Source organism: Mesoplodon densirostris, chromosome 17 (assembly GCF_025265405.1).
Source record: "Mesoplodon densirostris isolate mMesDen1 chromosome 17, mMesDen1 primary haplotype, whole genome shotgun sequence".
In the NCBI taxonomy this organism is placed as follows: domain Eukaryota; kingdom Metazoa; phylum Chordata; class Mammalia; order Artiodactyla; family Ziphiidae; genus Mesoplodon; species Mesoplodon densirostris.
The window spans coordinates 11,946,956-11,966,561 of record NC_082677.1 but is presented as its reverse complement, the minus strand read 5'-3'; the positions used below and the strand labels follow the sequence as shown (position 1 = coordinate 11,966,561).

Sequence of the window (19,606 nt, the reverse complement as noted above, 5' to 3'; positions counted from 1 at the left end):
AAGATAAACAGAAGCTTTGATTTCCCTTCTCAAAATACACTTGGCTTCTTTCTCTGCACTTACCCCTTGGCCCTCATTCTGATTAGAATTTGAAGGAACAGGCTCAGTACTTTGCATTTAGTTAATTTGGTGAGTTCTCTGTACTCTCATCCCTGGGCTATTCAGTAGTTCAAAAATAAATATTGCAGCACTTGTTGAATATGTAACATGCATCTCTTTTGAGCTGCCTTTTATAACAAAGGGTAGTTAGTTAGTATTTACATAATACTTTGAAAGTACTTCAGAATAGCTCTTATTAATAATAACTAGTCAAATACATAATGGCTCAGGTGACAAGAGAAAAAATTTTGATTTTCTATTGAAAAGTGTAAGCTCAGGAAGAGAGGGATGCACGTTTATTTGTGTAAATACAGTATTTGGGACAAATACATGTCTCAAGGGACAGTCAGGAGGTTAACTGGACCAAAATTCAGGCTGCCCAATGAACCAGGCTAAGGTTTGCCAGAAGTCTGCGACCTGATTCTTGGACTTCCCTGCAAAAACTGGAGGAAGCTGTGAGCAGCCTGAGCTTTGAGAACACTCCTGCCCCCCGGGGTGTGTGTGTGTGGCGGAGGCTTATGTGAGCTCATGGGGCTTTCCAGAGCTGACCGCCAGCCTTGGCAGGCACGAGGGGTCCAGTAGCGAAACTTGGCCTTTAAGTTATCAAGGGCCTGTTGTGACACATATTCAGCTCCAAGCAGAGATCACTGTTTCAAGGGTGACTCAAGTCTGGGGGTCAAGTGGAGATGATGGGTGGGATCTATGCGCAGATCTGGCCCTTCCCAGTTAGGGGGCCTGAGGGTGACACTAGTGCGGGTAGGTTGGGAGGGTCTGGGGATGGTCCTCCCAGGAGGTGCTGCATGGATGTGTCCTGGGTGAGAAGTGATGACAGGGCCATCACGTTGGCTTTCATGATTCTGGGAAAGGTGTCAAACCATGAGGTCACATCGAAGTGTGTGTACAGTGTGTGTGTGGGGAGGAACTGTTTCCCTTGCCTCCCCTGAGGGAGGGGGGTCTCACGGCTCGGCCACACCTCACGACTCCGCCTTGCACGTTTCCTGGTTCAGACCCGGTCCACGTTCTCTCCGCCTGTCCCCAGGTCCACCACCGACCGGTCCCAATCTTCAGACAACCATTCCCGGGGCCTGGGGAGGTTAGGGGGTTTGCTCCAGCCAGATGCACTGAGGTCGCGGCGGCGGGAGAGGGCGAGGGGAGGAGGAGGCCCCGGGCGCAGCCGTGGTGGGCTCGCTCTGCCCGGAGGGGCGGGGGCGCCGGGCGCGCACGCGGAGGAGGAGGAGGGAGCGTGGTGGGCGGGGGAGCGAGTGCGCCGCTAAAGCAGGGAGCGCGCCCGCCGCCGCCGCCGCCGCCCTCCTCCGGAGAGAGGCAGGAGTGAGGCTGTGCGAAGCGCCGCATTTCGATGAGGAGCGGCCGAGGCGCGTCCCTCCGCTAGCGGCTGCAGCCCAGACGCCCGCGGTCCAGCAGCGGCCGCCGCCCAGCCCCGGCCCCGCCGCCGCCCCGCAGCCCCGCGGCCAGGCCGCACCCAGCCCCGCGAAGACAGCACCAGGAGGCGGCCCCGAGCGCGGCCACAAAGACCCCCGGCGGCGTCTCTCAGCGGACCGGTGCGTGGTTTGCCTTCGCCGGGGAAGGGAGCCGAGGGGCGGGCCGGCCGGGGGGCCCCTCCGGGGGCCCGGCAGCGCCGACTCCTCCCGCAACCGCGGGGTCCGGGGGAGCGCGGGCGCGGAGGGCAGGCGGGCGCCCCCTCGGCCGCCGCCGCCCTTCCCGCCGTTCCTCGAAAGGAGCTGCCCGGCCGCGGCCGGGGGCGGTGTGTGCAGGCGGCCCTGGGGCTGCTGGCACCTGCCTCTTTTGTCTGGTGCCACCAGACTGAAAACGGGGAGTCGGGCGAGCGGGGCCCCCATTCTTTCGGCCGCCTTGTTAGTGGAGATGGAGAGCTAGGGCGGAGGAGCTGGGCCAGGTGTTTGTCATTGTCAGAACTAGCCGCGGAGCGAGGACCAAGTGTGCGCCCAGAAGGAGTGGTCGGGCCGGGCCTCTTATTGTGCGCCTGCTTCCCCGTGGGCCCGGGAGGGTGGTGTGTGCTTGAGGACGGGGCGATCCGTGCGCGGGGGGTGACTGCAGTGTGGGTGCTGCAAGCACGTTTGCGGGGCCTCGAGTTCCCTCGGGGACAGCGTGGCTGCCCCGTGTACAAATTAGTACCTGCAGTGCTAACAGCCTGCGGAGAGGAAATGGCATTTCCCTCCTAGCGGGAAACGCACGCCCAGCCCCGCACGGCCCCCCACAAAAGAGGCCGCTGCTGAAAACCGGGTCTGCTCGGAATCGCTGCTGCATTGGGCCAGGAGATGCTTGCAGGAGATGGAGCGGTTGAAAGGTTTTATTCAGGCCGGCTTGCTCTCCCCGCCTCTATGAATGTGTGTCCAGATTCTGGTGCACACGCGTTCAGCGGCCACACGGCAGGGTGTTCCATGAATACGTTTTATGAATGTTCCTAAATATACCTCTTTTCGCCGGGAAAGTAGGACAGCCTTTTAAGTATGAAATGTCACATGAATGCGGGTCAGAAGGATTTTAAGAGAGGTTATATGTAGGAACCGTGTAAAAGGTATGCACACATCCTGTGATATGTGTGTCCAGGGCGGTGCATGCACACTGAAGGTGTGTTTGCCTCTTCGTGCGTGCTTTCGTCCACCTACGTCCTAATCCCACTAGCAAAATGTGCCTTGGGACCTCCAGGTCTAGCATCTATTTAGATGTGGTAGCGTTTATGCCAAATTATTTCTTGGGGTGTGTGTAATCGCCAAAACAGGAACTCGTGTGCTCATCTAGAGAAGGATGAACACACAGTTTCTTCAAAATGGTGAGAAATCCCATAGAGAGCAGTCGAAGAAGCTGATTCCTTGGCCTGGCAGTGTTTATAGGAAAATCTCTGATAAGATCCAGGCCGGGTCTTCCCCACCCAAGCCTCTGGGACCTCTGTGGCTTAGGTGGTGCGGTTACCTTCTCGGTTCCAGGACACATGTGTGCCCAGGCCCTTAGCCATCTATGGTCTGTGAACGGGTGGCCGTATCCTTTAGCCAGCTTCCTTGCAGAAAGTGGGGACCTGTGGAAGCCCAGTGAATCTTCTTCAGGAGCTCTTGATTCGAATGTATGACTAAGCCAATGGAATTGCTGAGCCAGCCAAGCAAGGGAAAGAATACCTGTTTTGAAGCCGCACATAATATCTGGAACACGAGGATGTCTAGCGTGGTTTTCGACATTCATTTAGTGGTAGCTGTAGCCTTGAGAATGATTTCACTTGGAGTGTGGTTTTTCTTTGTCACCAACATCGTTGCCTACTCTGGGACAGACTCAGTGAAGGGAAGTAAAAGATGTGGGCCCTGCTGTGGTTGAACACATGATCCAGTTGGGAGAAATATACAAATAAAATTAACTTTTCTCTATTTTAAATTGACCTTTTTTTTTTTTTTTTTTTTTCCCATTTGGTGTGGAATTCTTGGTTCTAGAAGCCCGTTCCCTCAAGGGAATTCCAACAATTGCTAAATTATTTGACCTTTGCAGATTGCAAATCAACAAGAGCCCCTTGGAATTAGATTTGCACTCTGGTGACACAATTGTGCCATCCTTTCTGCATGTCCTGCATGATTTCTTTTGGTTTATTTGGATTTGGGAGGAAATGCCTAGGGTTGGAAGAATGATCACTGCATTTAAAAAATAAAACAAAACCTTCAACAGCCAATCTGACCTTTACACTTTACGAAGTTTGAAGAGTCTAGTGAGGTGGCATGGGTTTTTGAGTACTGGCAGTATCATCCCCCCAACACACACATCCCTTTTGGAAGACAAAAGAACTCCTTTTAAAAACAAATAATTAAAAAGAGTAGGAGCAGTTATGATATCATGGGCAAAATATTGGCTCTGTTAATTAATAGCTGTCTGAAGGATTGGATATCAACTAATAATTGTTTAGAAGTTATCTAACTTCAAAATCAATGCAACCAGTTCATACCTACCTATATATGGTATATTTTTTCTGGAAAATGCAAATTTAGACTGTTAAAAGTGAAGTTATTGAGTGGCATGAGGCAGTTTTCATATTTGGAGGAAAAAACCCCACAGAACTAATAATTGCTCCGGATTGAATCCCAGTCCACTGCCCCCTCCCCCCAGCAGGGTGAGCGCTAGAATCATGAGCAGGTGAAAACGCTGATGGCCTGGCAACCACTGCCTGATCTCTGTGCACACAATGTCTTTGGCAGTTAAGTGGCCTGCCCAAGGTCACAGAGCTAGTGAGTGAGGGCTTTAAACACCTTACTTTACATGTGATGATGGGCCAATCCCAGGGGGTTTAGGCCTCTAGGACAGAGTGCACAGGTTGGAAAGGAGGGAGTGCCAGCTCAGAGGCAGTTGGAGTGAATCTGGGTTCAAGTCCCAAGGCCCTCAGTTCTGTCTTTGGGACCCTGGATACATCCTGCACTCATCCTCAGTCACAAGAATATCCCCTCCCTCATTGGACTGGCAGGAGGTTTAGAGGGAGCTTTTAGCATATGACACAGCAGTTGATCGCCACGTAACAGTGTCAGGCACGTCATAGACATTCGATAAATGTGAGCTTTTTCCACTCCACTCATTTCAGGAGTGCACAGTCTCTAGCAGTGCATGAAGCTTTTGAGCATGAATTTGTAGCCATTCTGAATGGATCAGAGGTCAGTTTACTGAGGGGGAAGGAAAGGTCAGGGAGGCTTGGCAGTACTTTGGGCTGGTTTGGACTGACCTTTGGAAAGGTGACATCGTCTTTGTGGTGGGATTTGGGGAGCACGTGTAAGGTTCTTGCCCCCAGTTTTCCATTTCCCTTAAACTCTTATTTCAATATTGCCTGAAACTTTGTCGTTAAAACTTCTTTCCTTTGAATGTTGAGGTTTTCCCACTTCCTAGATTGCCCTGTTTAAAACACGGACCCCCCGTGAGGGGCAACAGCATGAGCCCTGATCAGCTAACCCCTGAGCAAGGATGAATTGATCCCACAGGCAGCTGCTGATGACAAGCCTCCATGGAAATTCAGATGGGGCCCGTAGGGGCACAGGTGTACCTCTTAGAAGGTCATGAGATGGAAATCCGTGGCGGGGGGTGGGGGTGGGGGAAGCTCACCTGGAGCCTCCCTTACCGGAGGGAGAGATTCTGTTCCTACTAGTTCTTTTTGTGACAAAGTCAGGAACAGAAAGGCAGATTTTATTAATAAAAATATTAATACTTATCACAGGGTAGACATGACCCTAAGTGCTGTATGTGTTTTAACTTATTTAATAGCTGATGTTAATTATGAGGTAGGTACCTTTATCTTTTCCACCTGTGATTCAGGCAATCGAGGCTTAAAGATGTTGAACAAGTAGATTTCTCAAGGTTACGCAGCTCATACGGGGTCAAGTCTCGGTCAGCATCTTCAAATCTCGATTTTCTCAACCACAAAGACAGAGCCTTAGTGGGAGGAAAGGCCAAGTGCCCCAGAGAAGTAACTTCCATTCCTTCTTGTTCTTGTTGCTGTGCTGGTTCTCTTCTTCCTTCTTCTTTTCTGCCCCTGCCTCCTTCCCTTTCTCCTCCCTCCCCCACCTTCCTTTTTCTTCTTCTTTTTTTTTAATCCACCTATCTGAGCATTAAATATAAGTAAATGAGTTATGGTGAGTCCACTTTTTAAGTAAATTTCAATTCAATATGTGAATATGCTGGAAAATCTCTTTTAAGTTGGTAGAATCTACAGATTTTTTGCTCTTGGTCTAGCCATGGAGAGTACAAACACTAGGTAAAATGTTCACAATCTGACTCTTAAATGCTACCTGCCCTCTTTTGATTCCTGGTCCACCACCACCACTATATCTTGTATCTTTAGCCCTGTAGTGAAATGAAAGCTCATTTCCTACCTACCCTTGAAGTCAGGCACACCTGGGGCAGAGTTCTTGATTCAGGCATTTCTCAACTGAATTACTTGGAGAAATTTTTCTGTGCCTCAATTTCTTCATCTGTAAATCGGGTTAATAATACTTTGGAAGGTTTGTTGTGACTGACGTGCTAGGTGGTCAATGCGTACAGCCGTATTCTGACAAAGCTGGGGTTGATTAATAAGCTGTTTCCACTGGGTCTGCCTCTTCTATTTCTTTGTCTTTTCTCTCCCAGCTTGACAATTCATATTAAACATATCGATTTTAGCAGTATCTCCATCAGCTGCTCTCAAGCTGAGCCTTTCAAATCAGGGTGCTAAAATAACATCATGGTGTGGCTGTTTGTGTTTCTGTGCCTCCCAGGTTCAACTTTAACTCCGTCATGTCCTTCGGCAGAGACATGGAGCTGGAGCACTTCGATGAAAGGGATAAGGCGCAGAGATACAGCCGAGGGTCGCGGGTGAACGGGCTGCCCAGCCCCACGCACAGCGCCCACTGCAGCTTCTACCGAACCCGCACGCTGCAGACCCTCAGCTCCGAGAAGAAGGCCAAGAAAGTTCGTTTCTATCGAAACGGAGATCGATACTTCAAAGGGATTGTGTATGCCATCTCCCCAGACCGGTTCCGATCTTTTGAGGCCCTGCTGGCTGATTTGACCCGAACTCTGTCGGATAACGTGAATTTGCCCCAGGGGGTGAGAACAATCTACACCATTGATGGGCTCAAGAAGATTTCCAGCCTGGACCAGCTGCTGGAAGGTGAGAGCTGGGAGATACCTCCCAAGTGACCCTAGGGCATATGGCCTCGGTTCCCACAGGTCCATATTATTCTCACCATCTTCTGCTTGATCTCTAAGAAGGCAGCATTCAGCCTTGTGGCTGTGATCCTTACTATTCCACATGGTGGAGAGTTCACTTGTCTGTACAGTAGTGTAAACAGAAAAAAACCCAACAAACCTAATGGTATTCGATCAGGTAGCTTATAATAATGGGTTGAGGGAAAAAGTGTCTTAATTCTACAGCATCCTCTCTCTTTTTTCTCACACCCATGCTACGTTAATTTTAAAAGTCCATTTTTATATCTTTAATCACATAGTTCTTATTTCTAGCTGCAAATTGAACTTTTGCTACCACATGTCTGAAAGTACTTGAACTGAAAATAACTAATAGATCATGAAATTTTTGAGTTTTAAGGAATCTTAGATAGGTATCAAACCTATTAATTTTTATCACTGGAGACTGAGGCCCCAAAATTCAGGTGACATATGTCTGTGCCTACATGGTAAGATAGTGCTGTTGCTGGACCAAAAATTAGATTTGCTGGCTATTCTTTCCAATATGATACATTTAAATTTTAAAATTGTTTTAAGGTTTGACTGATTTTAAGTTTAAAAGGATTGTTGTCTTTCTGTGGTATTTGAGGAGTTAATCTGCTCAGTTTATTTTTGTTAAGTTTAACGTAGGTTAACAGTGATTACCTATTTTAGACATTTCATGTGGAAATAGGACTATTTGGGTCCACGGATGAGGCCTGGTGTCTTGTGCAAGCAGAGTAGGTTGCCTCCTCTGGAATATACGTGTCTCAGGACCCTGTTTGAACAGGGCATGAGGTCTCTAATCACCTTAGAAATCATAATTGAAGTAAAGTAACTTGGGAGAAAAATAACCGGGATTAAATTCATGCTGAGATGTAAATGAGGGTAGCCGATCCTCTTTGGAGAGTAGATTTTTCTAAGTTGAGGTCTCAAGGTCCTCATGAAATATTAGTGCAAAGCAACACGGGAAAGGAAGTTGGGAATGTGGGGAGAGCTTGATTTCACCCCGAGTTCATCTTTACTCCAGATGTATTTGCCCAGGCCCTGTAGTCTGTCTGGATCCTGGATGAATGCCATGCCCTGACTGCACACAGGCAAGCACTCTGGTCTTCCTTTGGAATCAGAGTTTGTATGTGATTCAAGGCTGAGGGCTTCTCTGTCTTTCTCCCATTTCTCTTCCCTTGATCCCTTGGCAGGGATGCCTGTCCACTCACAGTGTGACTGCACTTGAGAGGGTGTGGAGGGGTTTGGTTATGTTTATTTTGTGGGAATTCACATCTCTTTTCGATGACTCATCACCCTGCCAAGATGCCTGTAGACTTGGCCTTTTTCCTTCTCAGATGCTGGAACTTCCAGTAAATTAAAGGGGGAAGAATGAACATAAAATCTTCGTGTATCAGCTTTGATTTTTGTGCCTTGTCTTTTCATGACCTTGGAAAATGCAGGATAAATAATTTGGCGAGATATTCCAAAGGATCTGGGTAAAGATCAAGTACAGAGTCAGGTGTATGAGCAGTCACCAAGCCATCCCTTTGAGGGCTGATGGTGTTGTAGGGAAAATATGCCAGGATCTCAAAGCACCTTCTAAGACATCCTGGGCTTGGCATTCTCTGGTCTAGAGTCACTTGTGCAACATCTGTGAGCGGGGAGGGTTACTTCAATCAGTTTCTCACCCAGGATCGATCTTCAGTCAGAAGTGGCAGAGATATTCCCATGATTCCCATCCGCCAAGGAGAAGGTGTGAGAGGTGGGAAATGACAGTACTTTATATCCAGGGACCAGCAAAATCATGGCATGCTCGCCACCATCTTCTTTGTCAGTTTTTTTAGCACAAAAGAACACCTGCCCTGAGAGAGAGACTACTGTCCTGAGTGATGATGATAATGATAGCTCACAGATACTGAGCATGTGTCTTGCATGTATGAACGTTTTTCATTCTCACAGTGATCCTAGGAGGTAGGTACACAATGATCTCATAGTAAGATGAGAAAAGTGAGGCACAGTGTGGTTAAGTGATCTGCCAGAGTCGCACAGCAAGAAATAGTAGAGTTAGGATTTGAACCCAGGAGGGCTGGTACCAGCACTTGAGCTCATAACTGCCACTAATAAGATACTGAGTGGGGTATTCCTAATGGCTTTTTAAAATTGAAGTATAGTTGATTTACAATATTGTGTTAATTTCTGGTGTACAGCAAAGTGATTAAGAGATATATATATATATTCTTAGTGGCTTTTAAATGAAATCTTATTGTATTAGCTTCTTCTTGAAAACAAATGTTTTTAACCTTGACTTAATTCCAGGAATGACAGATACTGCTCCCAGAAACACTTTACTATTTTCACTTGCCTCCAAACACCTTTCTCCTGATCAATAAGAAGTTAACTGCAGATTGAATATTCTGATGTTAAAAAATTCCTTTTTGAAAAAAAATACCTTTTTCTGATTAAATAAATGGTAACTTCAGTAAAGTAGGTAGGTTCACTTATTGGCTGCATTTAAAAAATTTTTTCAGTTTAAACAGATTTTTTTTTTCATTTATAACACTGACAATTCGCATGCAGCTGCACTTAGTGTTGAAATAGCTGGAAATTCATTTAGATTTGCCTCTTTGTCAATTATGTTTTTTGCTTAGTCTGATAAAATGCAAACCGTTGCTTCATATTCATCATTAGGTTCGTAGCTCCCACTTTACATACTAATTTTATGTAAACGTCAGTGCATGTTATTAGCTTCTCTTTTCCCCTTCCAATATGATGATGTTTGCATTTTAAGTTAAATCCTTTTAGTGAGTGCTGTGACAAGTATATCTGACTTATAATGGCTTTTTGTGAGTTTGTTCATTCTCACTTATCTCAGACTAGAAATTCTGACAGTGACGTATGTGAGTTTCTTTATTTATAATGGTCTGCTGGTCACTTTCACTGTTGTATTATTATTATGCCTAAATTTGGCTTAAAAATGTTGATAAAGCTAGCTCTTGGCCTGGAGTATAACTGTATGAGTGGGGGTGTGTGTGTGTGTGTGTGTATGAGTGTGGGTATATGCTTCATTGTGTGTCTATCTGTGCATGTATGTTTACATACACACACATGTACATGCATGCACTTCAGAGTAGACCATGGATGACACTCCTAATTGTTTGCTTTTAAAATGGCCTTTATATGTTTTAAAAAAGCCGTGATGCTCAACAAGGAAAGTTGAATTACAGGCCTATTTCTGCAGGTGATTCACCTTGAGACGTGGCCTCATTTTCCCAATATTGCCTCTTTTTACCCAGTTTTACACCGTTTGTATTCCACCGTAGCTATGCAGATGTTGTGAGGATAAATGAAGGAGTAACACTTAAAACCTTTGAACCATTAGGGGAAAGATGTAATGTACATACCAAGCAGCAACTGATTGATTGATTTTTCTCTGTGGGTTGCTCAGGTGTTAGTGATGTGTGTGGAGGAATCGGCATTCCCCTTCCCCACACTTTTAAACAGGCTTTTCTTTTTCGTGCAGTTTTAGGTTGGCAGAAAAATTGAGCAGAGGTTTCCCATATCCCCCTGCTCCCACATGTGAACACCGTCTCCCACTGTCACCAGAGGGGTACGCTTGTTACAGTCAGTGAGCCGGCACCGACACGTCGTTTATCACCCCAAGTCCGTAGTTTACACGCGGGCTCATCCTCGGTGTCGTACCTTCTGTGGGTTTGGACGGAGTTCTGATGACATGTATCCAAGCCTGTGGTATCACACAGAACAGTTTCCCTGCCCTGAAAACCCTGTGTTCTGCTTCTTCATCCCACCCCGCCCCTAACCCCTGGCGTCCACTGATCCTTTTACTGTCTCAGTAACATCTTTTAACATCTTGTGTGAATGTAGGTCTGAAAGGGCCAGAGCGTTCCCTTTAAGCATTAGGATAAAAACGATGCAGGGATGCTATCTTCCGGATATACGTAAGTTAATTGGTACATGAGCTCTGCATGTATTAGAAACAAGTCCCTCTCTTCCTCGGCTCCCACACATGCTGTGACCCCCATCCCCGGCGCACCCCCGCCCCACCATGGACACTGCCTGACTCCCGAGCCCCAGCGTAAGGGCTTTTCCCAAGTCCCCATCAGAATTAACCTCTCAGGAATAAACCCAGACTTCACCCTACAGTCAGGGAATCTCTCTCCAACCATGATTTCCAGGGCCCCCAGCTCTCTTGGCAATTTTCCTTTCCCTTGACATGGTGTCATCTAGTTTTTTTCTCTAATTCACTAGTTTACTCTGTGCCTCTCTCTGCTGCATTGAGTTTTTTTTTTTTAATTAAGTTTTTTTTTTTTTTTTGCGGTATGCGGGCTTCTCACGCTGTGGCCTCTCCCGTTGTGGAGCACAGGCTCCGGACGCGCAGGCTCAGCGGCCATGGCTCACGGGCCCAACCGCTCCGCGGCACGTGGGATCTTCCTGGACCTGGGGATGAACCCGTGTCCCCTGCATCGGCAGGCGGACTCTCAACCACTGCGCCACCAGGGAAGCCCTTAATTAAGTTTTGAAAAGCTATAAAACATGCCTCTCTAACATTCCCCTGTGGCCAACAGTCTACTAGTAGTTTTTTGAGTATCCATCTCCTCAGAGATACCAGTGCTTGTTAAGAAGATACATATCAGTTGCCTGTAAGTTAACATACTGTGCTCACAGTTTGGCACCTTGCTTTGTGCACTTAACGATATAGCATAACACAAGTCTAGAACCACTGTGATCTTTTTCCTGACTTCAGAGTAACCCTTTTTACAAATGTACCATTTTTTATTTAACCAGTCTTTTATTGATGGGCCTTTAGGTTGTGTCCAATCCTTTGTTATTAGAAACAGTTTTGCAGGGAATATCCTTGAATGTTACGTTTTCCACTCATGTAGGAGAATATGCATAGGATCAATTCCTAGAAGTAATATTGCTGGATAGAGAGGTACAAGCATTGAATTTTTAAGAGCCATTGCAAAATTTCCCTCCATAGAAGTGGTACCAGTTTGTACTCCCCATTAGTAATATATGAGAGTGGCTGTTTTTCTACAAGACAATGTTTTACCAAATGTTTTGTCATTTGCTGATCTGTCAAGGAAAGAAAAACATTTATCCTCTTATAGTTTTAATTTTCATGTTCCCATATGTATTGTCTCTTCATAGCTTTTGACCATTTTTCTACCAGGTTGGGGTCTTTTTTTGGTTGACTTCTAGGATTTTTTTTTCTTTTAAATATATTAACCCTTTGTGATGCTAATTTCAAGTATTTTTTTCCAGATTGTCCTTAGTGATTTTGTTTATTGTGGGGTTTTTTTTTTTGTTGCCAGATTTAACAAAATTATATAATCAAATGAATCAGTCTTTTCATTTATGGCTTGATTTTCATGCCCCTTGGGTCCTCTGTACTCTGAGATTATAAAATCGTTGCTCTTATTTTCTTCTAGTGTTTTTATGTTTTCATTAAAAAATATTTTAATGAAAGTCATATTAGTATAATATTTGAGGAAAGGATTCAGTTCTATTTTTTCCAGGCTACCTGCCTCTTTTTTTTTTTTTTTTTTTTTTTTGCAGTACGCGGGCCTCTCACTGTTGTGGCCTCTCCCGTTGTGGAGCATAGGCTCCAGACCACAGGCTCAACGGCCATGGCTCATGGGCCTAGCCGCTCCGCGGCATGTGGGATCTTCCTGGACCAGGGCACGAACCCGTGTCCCCTGAATTGGCACGTGGACTCTCAACCACTGCGCCACCAGGGAAGCCCCTGCCTCATTTTTAAAGGTTTTTATTTTGAAATTAATTTGTACTTAATAGAAGTGTCACAAAGAAAGTTCCCATATACTCTTGACCCAGATTCTCATGAGGGAATGACTTACACAGCCATGGTATTAATTATCAAAAGTAAAAACTAACTTGAGAACAATACCAGCAACTAAACTATGGGCTTTATTTTGCTTTCACCAGTTTCTCCACCAGTGGCCTTTTCTTCTGTTCCAGAATCACACATTGCATTTAGCTGTCCTGTCTCCTTCATCTCCTCCAAGCTGTGACAGTTCTTGAATCTCTCTTTGTCTTTAATGACTTGACAGTTGGAAGAGTGCTGGTCAGTTATTTTGTAGCATGTCCCCCAACTTGGTTTAACCTGGTGATTAGGTTGAAGTTATGCATTTGTGGCAAGGATTCCACAGAAGCGAGGTTTCATCCTTCTCAGGGCATCATTTCAGGAGTATATGCTGTTGCCATGTCTGGTTGCTGATGAGGTTAACTGTGACCCATTTAACCAAGGAGGTGTCTGCCAGTTATCTTCACTCTAAAGTTACTCTTTCCCCCTCTGTAATTAATACATATTTTAAGGAGGAACTTGGTGCCTATGTAAGTAACTTTCACCCATGAATTTTGGCATTTCTTGCTGGATTTTGCCTGTACCAGTGATTAGGAGGGTGTTCAAAGGGTGATTTTCTGTTTTCCTCGTTACTTGCCTCACCTTTATACACAGGTCCCTTCACTTTCCTGTCTTTGGATCATCTACTGTGATGTCATCAACTCCATTATTTTAACCACTCTTTTAAGGCCAGTTAGTCCCAGATCAGGCCTTTCTTCAGCGCTCCAGCCACCTGGATATATTCACCCTGTACTCTAATCCTGAGTCATTTCATCTCAGCGTGTGTAGATGTGAACCCATTCTCTTAGGCTATCCCGAATTTAATCCTCTTCTCATCTTCTGCGTCTTGTTAAATGGTGTCCCCATCGAATTCAACATCACCTTTGGCTTCTCCTTCTCTTCATCCCGCAAATCCAAGCTGTCACAACTTACTGTTGATTCTGCTTAAGACATTTCTTCAGTTTGTTTGCTCCTTTTCACCACCATTATTATAGTTTTCAAGTCCTCAATACTGTTTTAAAAGTATTACTTTTTTATTAACCATTTATTAATGGAAGTATATTAATTTACAGTGTTGTGTTACCTTCAGGCACAGCAAAGTGATTCAGTTATACACACATACATATCTATTCTTTTTCAGATTTTTTTCCATTATAGGTTACTGTGAGAAATTGAATATAGTTCCCCGTGCTATACAGCAGGTCCTTGTTATTTATATCTATTTAATATGTACTAGTGTGTATATGTTAATTCCAAACTCCTGGTTTATCTCACACACACCCCCCCCCAACTCCCGCTGTCCCTTTTGGTAACCATAAGTTTATTTTCTATGTCTGTGGGTCGATTTCTGTTTTGCAGATAAGTTCCTTTGTGTCATTTTTTTAGATTCCACATATAAGAGATATTATATGATATTTGTCTTTCTCTGTCTGACTTCACTTAATATGATAATCTCTAGGTCCATCCATGTTGCCGCAGCTGGCATTATTTCATTCTTTTTTATGGCTGAGTATATATATTCCATTGTATATATGTACCACATCATCTTTATTCATTTTTTTTTTAGCCGAAGGAGTGGCACATTTTTATACAGTGAGCATTATAGAAAATTTTGAAAGATGCAAAACGTTTAAAAAAATTAAATCATGACCCCTCCTATCCCTGCCCCTTGACTGTTCTCATCTCTTCCCTGTACTGTTGTAATAGTCTCCTAAGCTGAAACTATACCTTCGTTTTCCTTTTTCAGCTTGTTTTCTCTTTTCTTTTTATAGAACCTGTATTTGCCCCTGCTTTCCATTCCCATTACAGCTTCTCTTAGATGAGGTCCTTTAGGACACCTGTCCTGTACAGTGGGCTTCAAACCAGTTTTCCTGCACAGGGACCGGGCCACCGACCAAGCATCGCATACGGCACTTGTGCTTCACCGCGGCTCTCCCGCGAGCATAGAGCACACAGCCCCCAGTCTTTATCGTGTTTCTCTCGGTGGTCCCGCCCCTTCCTTCTGTTCTGGCTTGTCTCCCGTTACCCCCCACCTCGGGGCCTCCTTGTCTCTGGGAGGAGGGTAAGATGGGTGTTCTCCTGAGGGTGCGCCATGGCATCATGCTGCAGTCCTGGCTCCGCAGGCCGACCCGCCGCAACTGAATGCTGCTTCCACCTCTCCTGGCTGGGTGGCGCTGAGCAAGCTCCCTAGCTCCTCGTGGGTCAGTGTGCTCTGGGGGGAGAGGTCTGTTAGTTCTTAGCTCACAGTATCGCGGTGAGGATTACAGGTAGCATGGCATGGGTTACAGCAAGATCTACTGATGGCAAACATTAAGTTAACCTCTTCTGCCAATAACATCTCCAGTCTCGTCCCTTCAACCTGCTGAACAAGTCTCCCACAATCTAAACAGTTCTCGCCTTTGTCTTCCTTACCTCTCAACCCAGGGCTCTTCTACCATGAGAAATATCTGCATTTGCTGTCTCTGCTTCCTCAACTTCCAATCATACATCAGCCCCTTGATTAGCATCATTACACTGTAATATACTTGCTTATTTTATATCAGTGTCTCTGGAAGTCAGGAGCCATTGATGTCCTCACTGTCTATCATGGTAGGAGCAAGGACTCAATAAATATCACTGGAAGAAAGAGGAAAGAGAGAATGAATGGATAAATGAATGAACGAAAGCAGTCTGACATCATTATCCAACTGAAGTGGCTATTACGAGGCCACATGTGGCCTCCTAATGGCCAGGCCGCTGATTTCTTAGGAAACCTTATCTTTGCTGCTGTTCCTGGCGCCTCGGATGGTGATGTCTGGGTCTTTCCCAGCCATGTACTCACCACCCCTCGGTTTCCATGGCTCCAGGCACCTGGTTTCTCTCAGTTCCCTTCAGTGGCACCTCCATCTCTGGGTACCCTCAGTACTGCTGTTGCCCTGGATTTCATCCTGTCCAGCTGGGTGGGGTCTCTCTGAGCATTTTCTTCAGTTCGCGTAGCTGCAGCTAGCCCATGCCTCTCCTTCCCATACCCCAGACCCATATTTTCTAACTGCTTGCTGGAAAATCTCCAACTGGTTGGCTCCTAGGAACTTCACATTCATTATGTGCACAACCAAATTCATTTTCTTCCTTACCATTAATCCAAACGTGTTTCCCTTCTCAGTTGTTCTATTGTAGTATATGGGAAGTTGACCAAAACAGGTTTCAGTGCCATCATTTCATTCATTGACTCTATTGCCATGAGCGCTGCATGCAATCAATTGCCAGTTCTTCAGCCCAGTCAGTTGATCCTGTTAAGTACCCCTCAGAGCAGCCGTTTCTCTCTGTTCCTAAGGCGGAGGTGTGAGCTTCTGTTCTTCACCTCCTCTCCTGGTCTGTTAGAATAGCTTTCTAAGTAGCTTCCTGACCTCTGTCTCCCCGTGTCCTGCCTTCAGCCCTGCCTTCACACTACAGCCAGTGTGGTCTTTCTGAAACCTGGGTCTGGTCGTGCATAAGCACTTTGACCTTGTTGCCTACTGCAGTCTTACTCTTAACTTGTTTGTCCCTGGAACCGTTTTTATTTTTTGAGAAAGACATATTACTATCAATCAGACTATCCCTTTACTGTACTGTTCAGTAGAGCATATTAGTGTTTTATTTTTATCTGAAATGCTGTCCTCTTGTCTGCTAATGAAAATCTGACCCTCACTTCCAGGGCCAGCATGAATTCCATTTTTTCTTCATTGATCACGCAGTGGGAAGTGGGAAATGACTTTTTTTCTCTTCTGAATTAGGATTGCTGGGACCACTTATTTACCAATTATCACTTATCTTGTGGTGGAATCTTTTCATAAACACATTTTTCTAAATTCTTCGAAGACAAGGTCAGAGGATTAGGATTCTTTTCAGGTGTTATACCCGTTACTGAGAATTTAGGAGGTTGCTTAAAATTTTTAGATTTCATGGCTAATTATGTTTGTACTTGTTGCAATATTGTTATTTATTGCTCTGTTATTTACTTAGGAAACATTTTTAGCAATGAGAATAAATATTTTCCTGGCTCCAAATACAGTTTGCCATGTTGCTTTCCAAAAGGGTTGATAGCAATTTATAGTATCCCTAGTGGCACTTTCTATTTCTATTTTATTTTGTTTTTATCCTTTGTCACATATTTTAGTCCCTTGTATTTTTGTAAATTATAATAGGCTTTGTACATTATATTAACCCACTGTTGTATTATAGGTCATCAGTCTGTTTTCCCCTTCTTATTTTAGTTTCTCTAGTTTTCAGTTATATCAGTTTTGAATTAAAAAAAAATTGAATCCTTCAATTTTTTATGTTATTTTTCTGTTGCTTTAAATTTGAGAAGTTGACATTTTCCATAGACCTAAAATACACATTCACATTTTATTTTCAGTAAGCTTATTTTTATGTACTATTATATAATGAAAGACTTCTATGGAAAAGTGATCCATAAGTGCCTTTGGGAATCCTTTTTCTTGCCTTTGATAGCACTATCAAAATTGTCTTCTTAAACCAGCACCTTCCAGGTAGATTATGAAAGGTTGCTGTGTATACTGAGATAGGCTCATAAAATATAATATCCAGAAGGCAGTTTATGACATTTTATTCCATAAATAATATCTTTCATGTAATTTAACTCAGTTCAGTTTCAGAGATTTAAATATATATTTGAATCTTTCCCAGCTTTTACTGTAACTCACAATAGTGAATTTTAATTTCCAGAGTTTTCAATAAGAAAGTCTTTACTCTGGAAAAATGAGATATATTACACAAAGCCCTCACTTAAGACACTTTTGAATATGCCACATTTGGAACTTAAAGGAATCCTGTAGGTGGTGGGCAAGCAGCTTTAATAATGTGAAGAATGGAGATTAGGTCATTTTCAGACCGAGGTCAAGTGATGTCACAGCTGGAATTTACATGTCTCCACCCTTAGCCAATGAAAAACCTCTAGCAATGAGGAAAAACAGGGCAGACTTCTAGTATCTCCTAATATGAGATCTCGTGGAGGAATGCCTTTCTAGCTGACTCCACAGGCCTGGTCACCCAGGGAGCTGGTACCATATTACTGGAAGTTGTCCAGAGTGACTAAGAGAATTTCTTTTACGTGCAAATTCTCTTAATTTCTTAATGGGAGCCCGTGGACAAGTGACATTAACTTTGCAGATTTTTTTACTAATAAACTTTGTTAGAGAAAATTTATTCCCATACTTTAAAGAATAACAGAAAATCTAATAATTTAAAAATGCATATGTGATTTTTTGGAAAAAAACAAGGACTCTTTGGTAGCTCTAAAATAATCTAATATGCTTACACCGAAATTATTCTATTTTCAAAAGTCCCCCAAATACTTAAGCCTTGCAGGGAAAAGTTACTATATTCTGATATTTTGGGAGGTATTGATTGGATCCAGACATAATTTCATGCTTCATTTTCTTACCTTCTTTTTTTGTTTTTTGTTTTTGTTTTGTTTTAACTGTTGTTTTCTTTCTCTCTTTGCTTCACGCAAGTATTAGTTTTTTGGCTTTTGTAAATGCTACAGCAATTCAGACAGATGCTGCTTCTGCAGTTCCTGCTATTTGTTGGGGCGTCTTAGGTACCTAGAGTATTACATTTCAAATTAAGGGTCAGTCTTAACAAAAAATTTTTGGCTCTAATAAACTAGAACAAATCTGACAGTATGATAACCAATGAGCAAGTCATTATGTTTAGTAATTTCCAGCTCCACCTCCAAATAGATTTTTATGCCATTTCCTTTAAACCATCTATGATCTTTGCCATCTTGCCATCCTTGTCTAATTTCACCTATAGTAAATAATCCAAAAGTTTCAAAGCACATTTTGGGCTATTTTGCTCAAATATACTTTGATTTAGATAAATTAACTTTTATTTCACTGTAGTAGTAGAAATTATACCGAGAAACTCTGGGATGGCTTAGTGTGTAGAGGAAGCATGTTATGGTAATGAGAAGTTTTACTTTACCTTGCTATTTAATTTAATTAAATTAATTTATTTTTTAAATTGAAGTATAGTTGACTTGTAATTTTGTGTTAGTTTCAGGTGTACAGCAAAGTGATTCAGTTATACATACATATATATCTATTCTTTTTCAGACTCTTTTCCCTTATAGGCTATTACAGAATATTGAGTATAGTTCTCTGTGCTATATAGTATAGGTCCTTGTTGGTTATCTGTTTTATGTATAGCAGTGTTTATATGTTAATCTCAAGGTCCTAATTTATCCCTCCCAACCCCTTTCCCCTTTGGTAACCGCAGGCTTTTTTTGTGTGTCTGTGGGTTTATTTCTGTTTTGTCTATAAGTTCATTTGTACCATTTTTTTTTAGATTCCACATATAAGTGATATCATATTTGTCTTTGTCTGGCTTACTTGCTATGATAATCTCTAGGTCCATCCATGTTGCTACAAATGACTTTATCATTCTTTTTTATGGCTGAGTAATATTCCATTACATAAATATACCACATCTTCTTTATCCATTCCTCTGTTGTTGGACATTTAGGTTGCTTCCATGTCTTGGCTATTCTAAATAGTGCTGCAATGCACATTGGGGTGTATGCATCCCACTCCTGGGCATATATTCGGGGAAAACCATAAGTCAAAAAGATGCATACACCCCAATATCTTGCTATTTTTGAATGGCCTTTAACACACATACCTCATGTCAGGTCTTGAACAAAACCTATTGATGATTCCCTAGTCAAGAATATAACCTATCTCTTAACTCTCTGCCCAGTTAAGGAAGAGATTAAACCCTGGCTATCCAGAGCCATTTGACCAAATCAAGGCTATGTACTTTTCCCATTTAGAACAATTACATTTGTTAATTTACAATTATCAATGATATTAACACATTAACCAAAAAGCTAATTTTTACAAGATCAGAAAATGCAATCAACTTTAACTGCGTTATGACAGAGGCTGTGTCTCTTGTGATGGGAAG

At 43.6% G+C, this 19,606-nt stretch overlaps 1 protein-coding gene across 2 annotated transcripts in view; it reads left to right on the top strand.

Moving 5' to 3' along the window:
* Nucleotides 1–1,343: 1,343 nt before the first annotated feature.
* DCLK1 (doublecortin like kinase 1) overlaps nt 1,344–19,606 on the top strand; it is a 325,118-nt gene continuing 306,855 nt past the window's right edge. Inside the window, exons 1-2 of one of the 2 annotated variants that reach the window (XM_060079609.1) lie at nt 1,344–1,658; nt 6,345–6,739. In XM_060079609.1, the coding sequence (XP_059935592.1) occupies nt 6,364–6,739 (376 nt within the window). In that variant the 5' untranslated portion in view covers nt 1,344–1,658; nt 6,345–6,363. The remainder of the gene's footprint in view (nt 1,659–6,344; nt 6,740–19,606) is intronic. The other variant, XM_060079608.1, reaches the window with a different exon arrangement.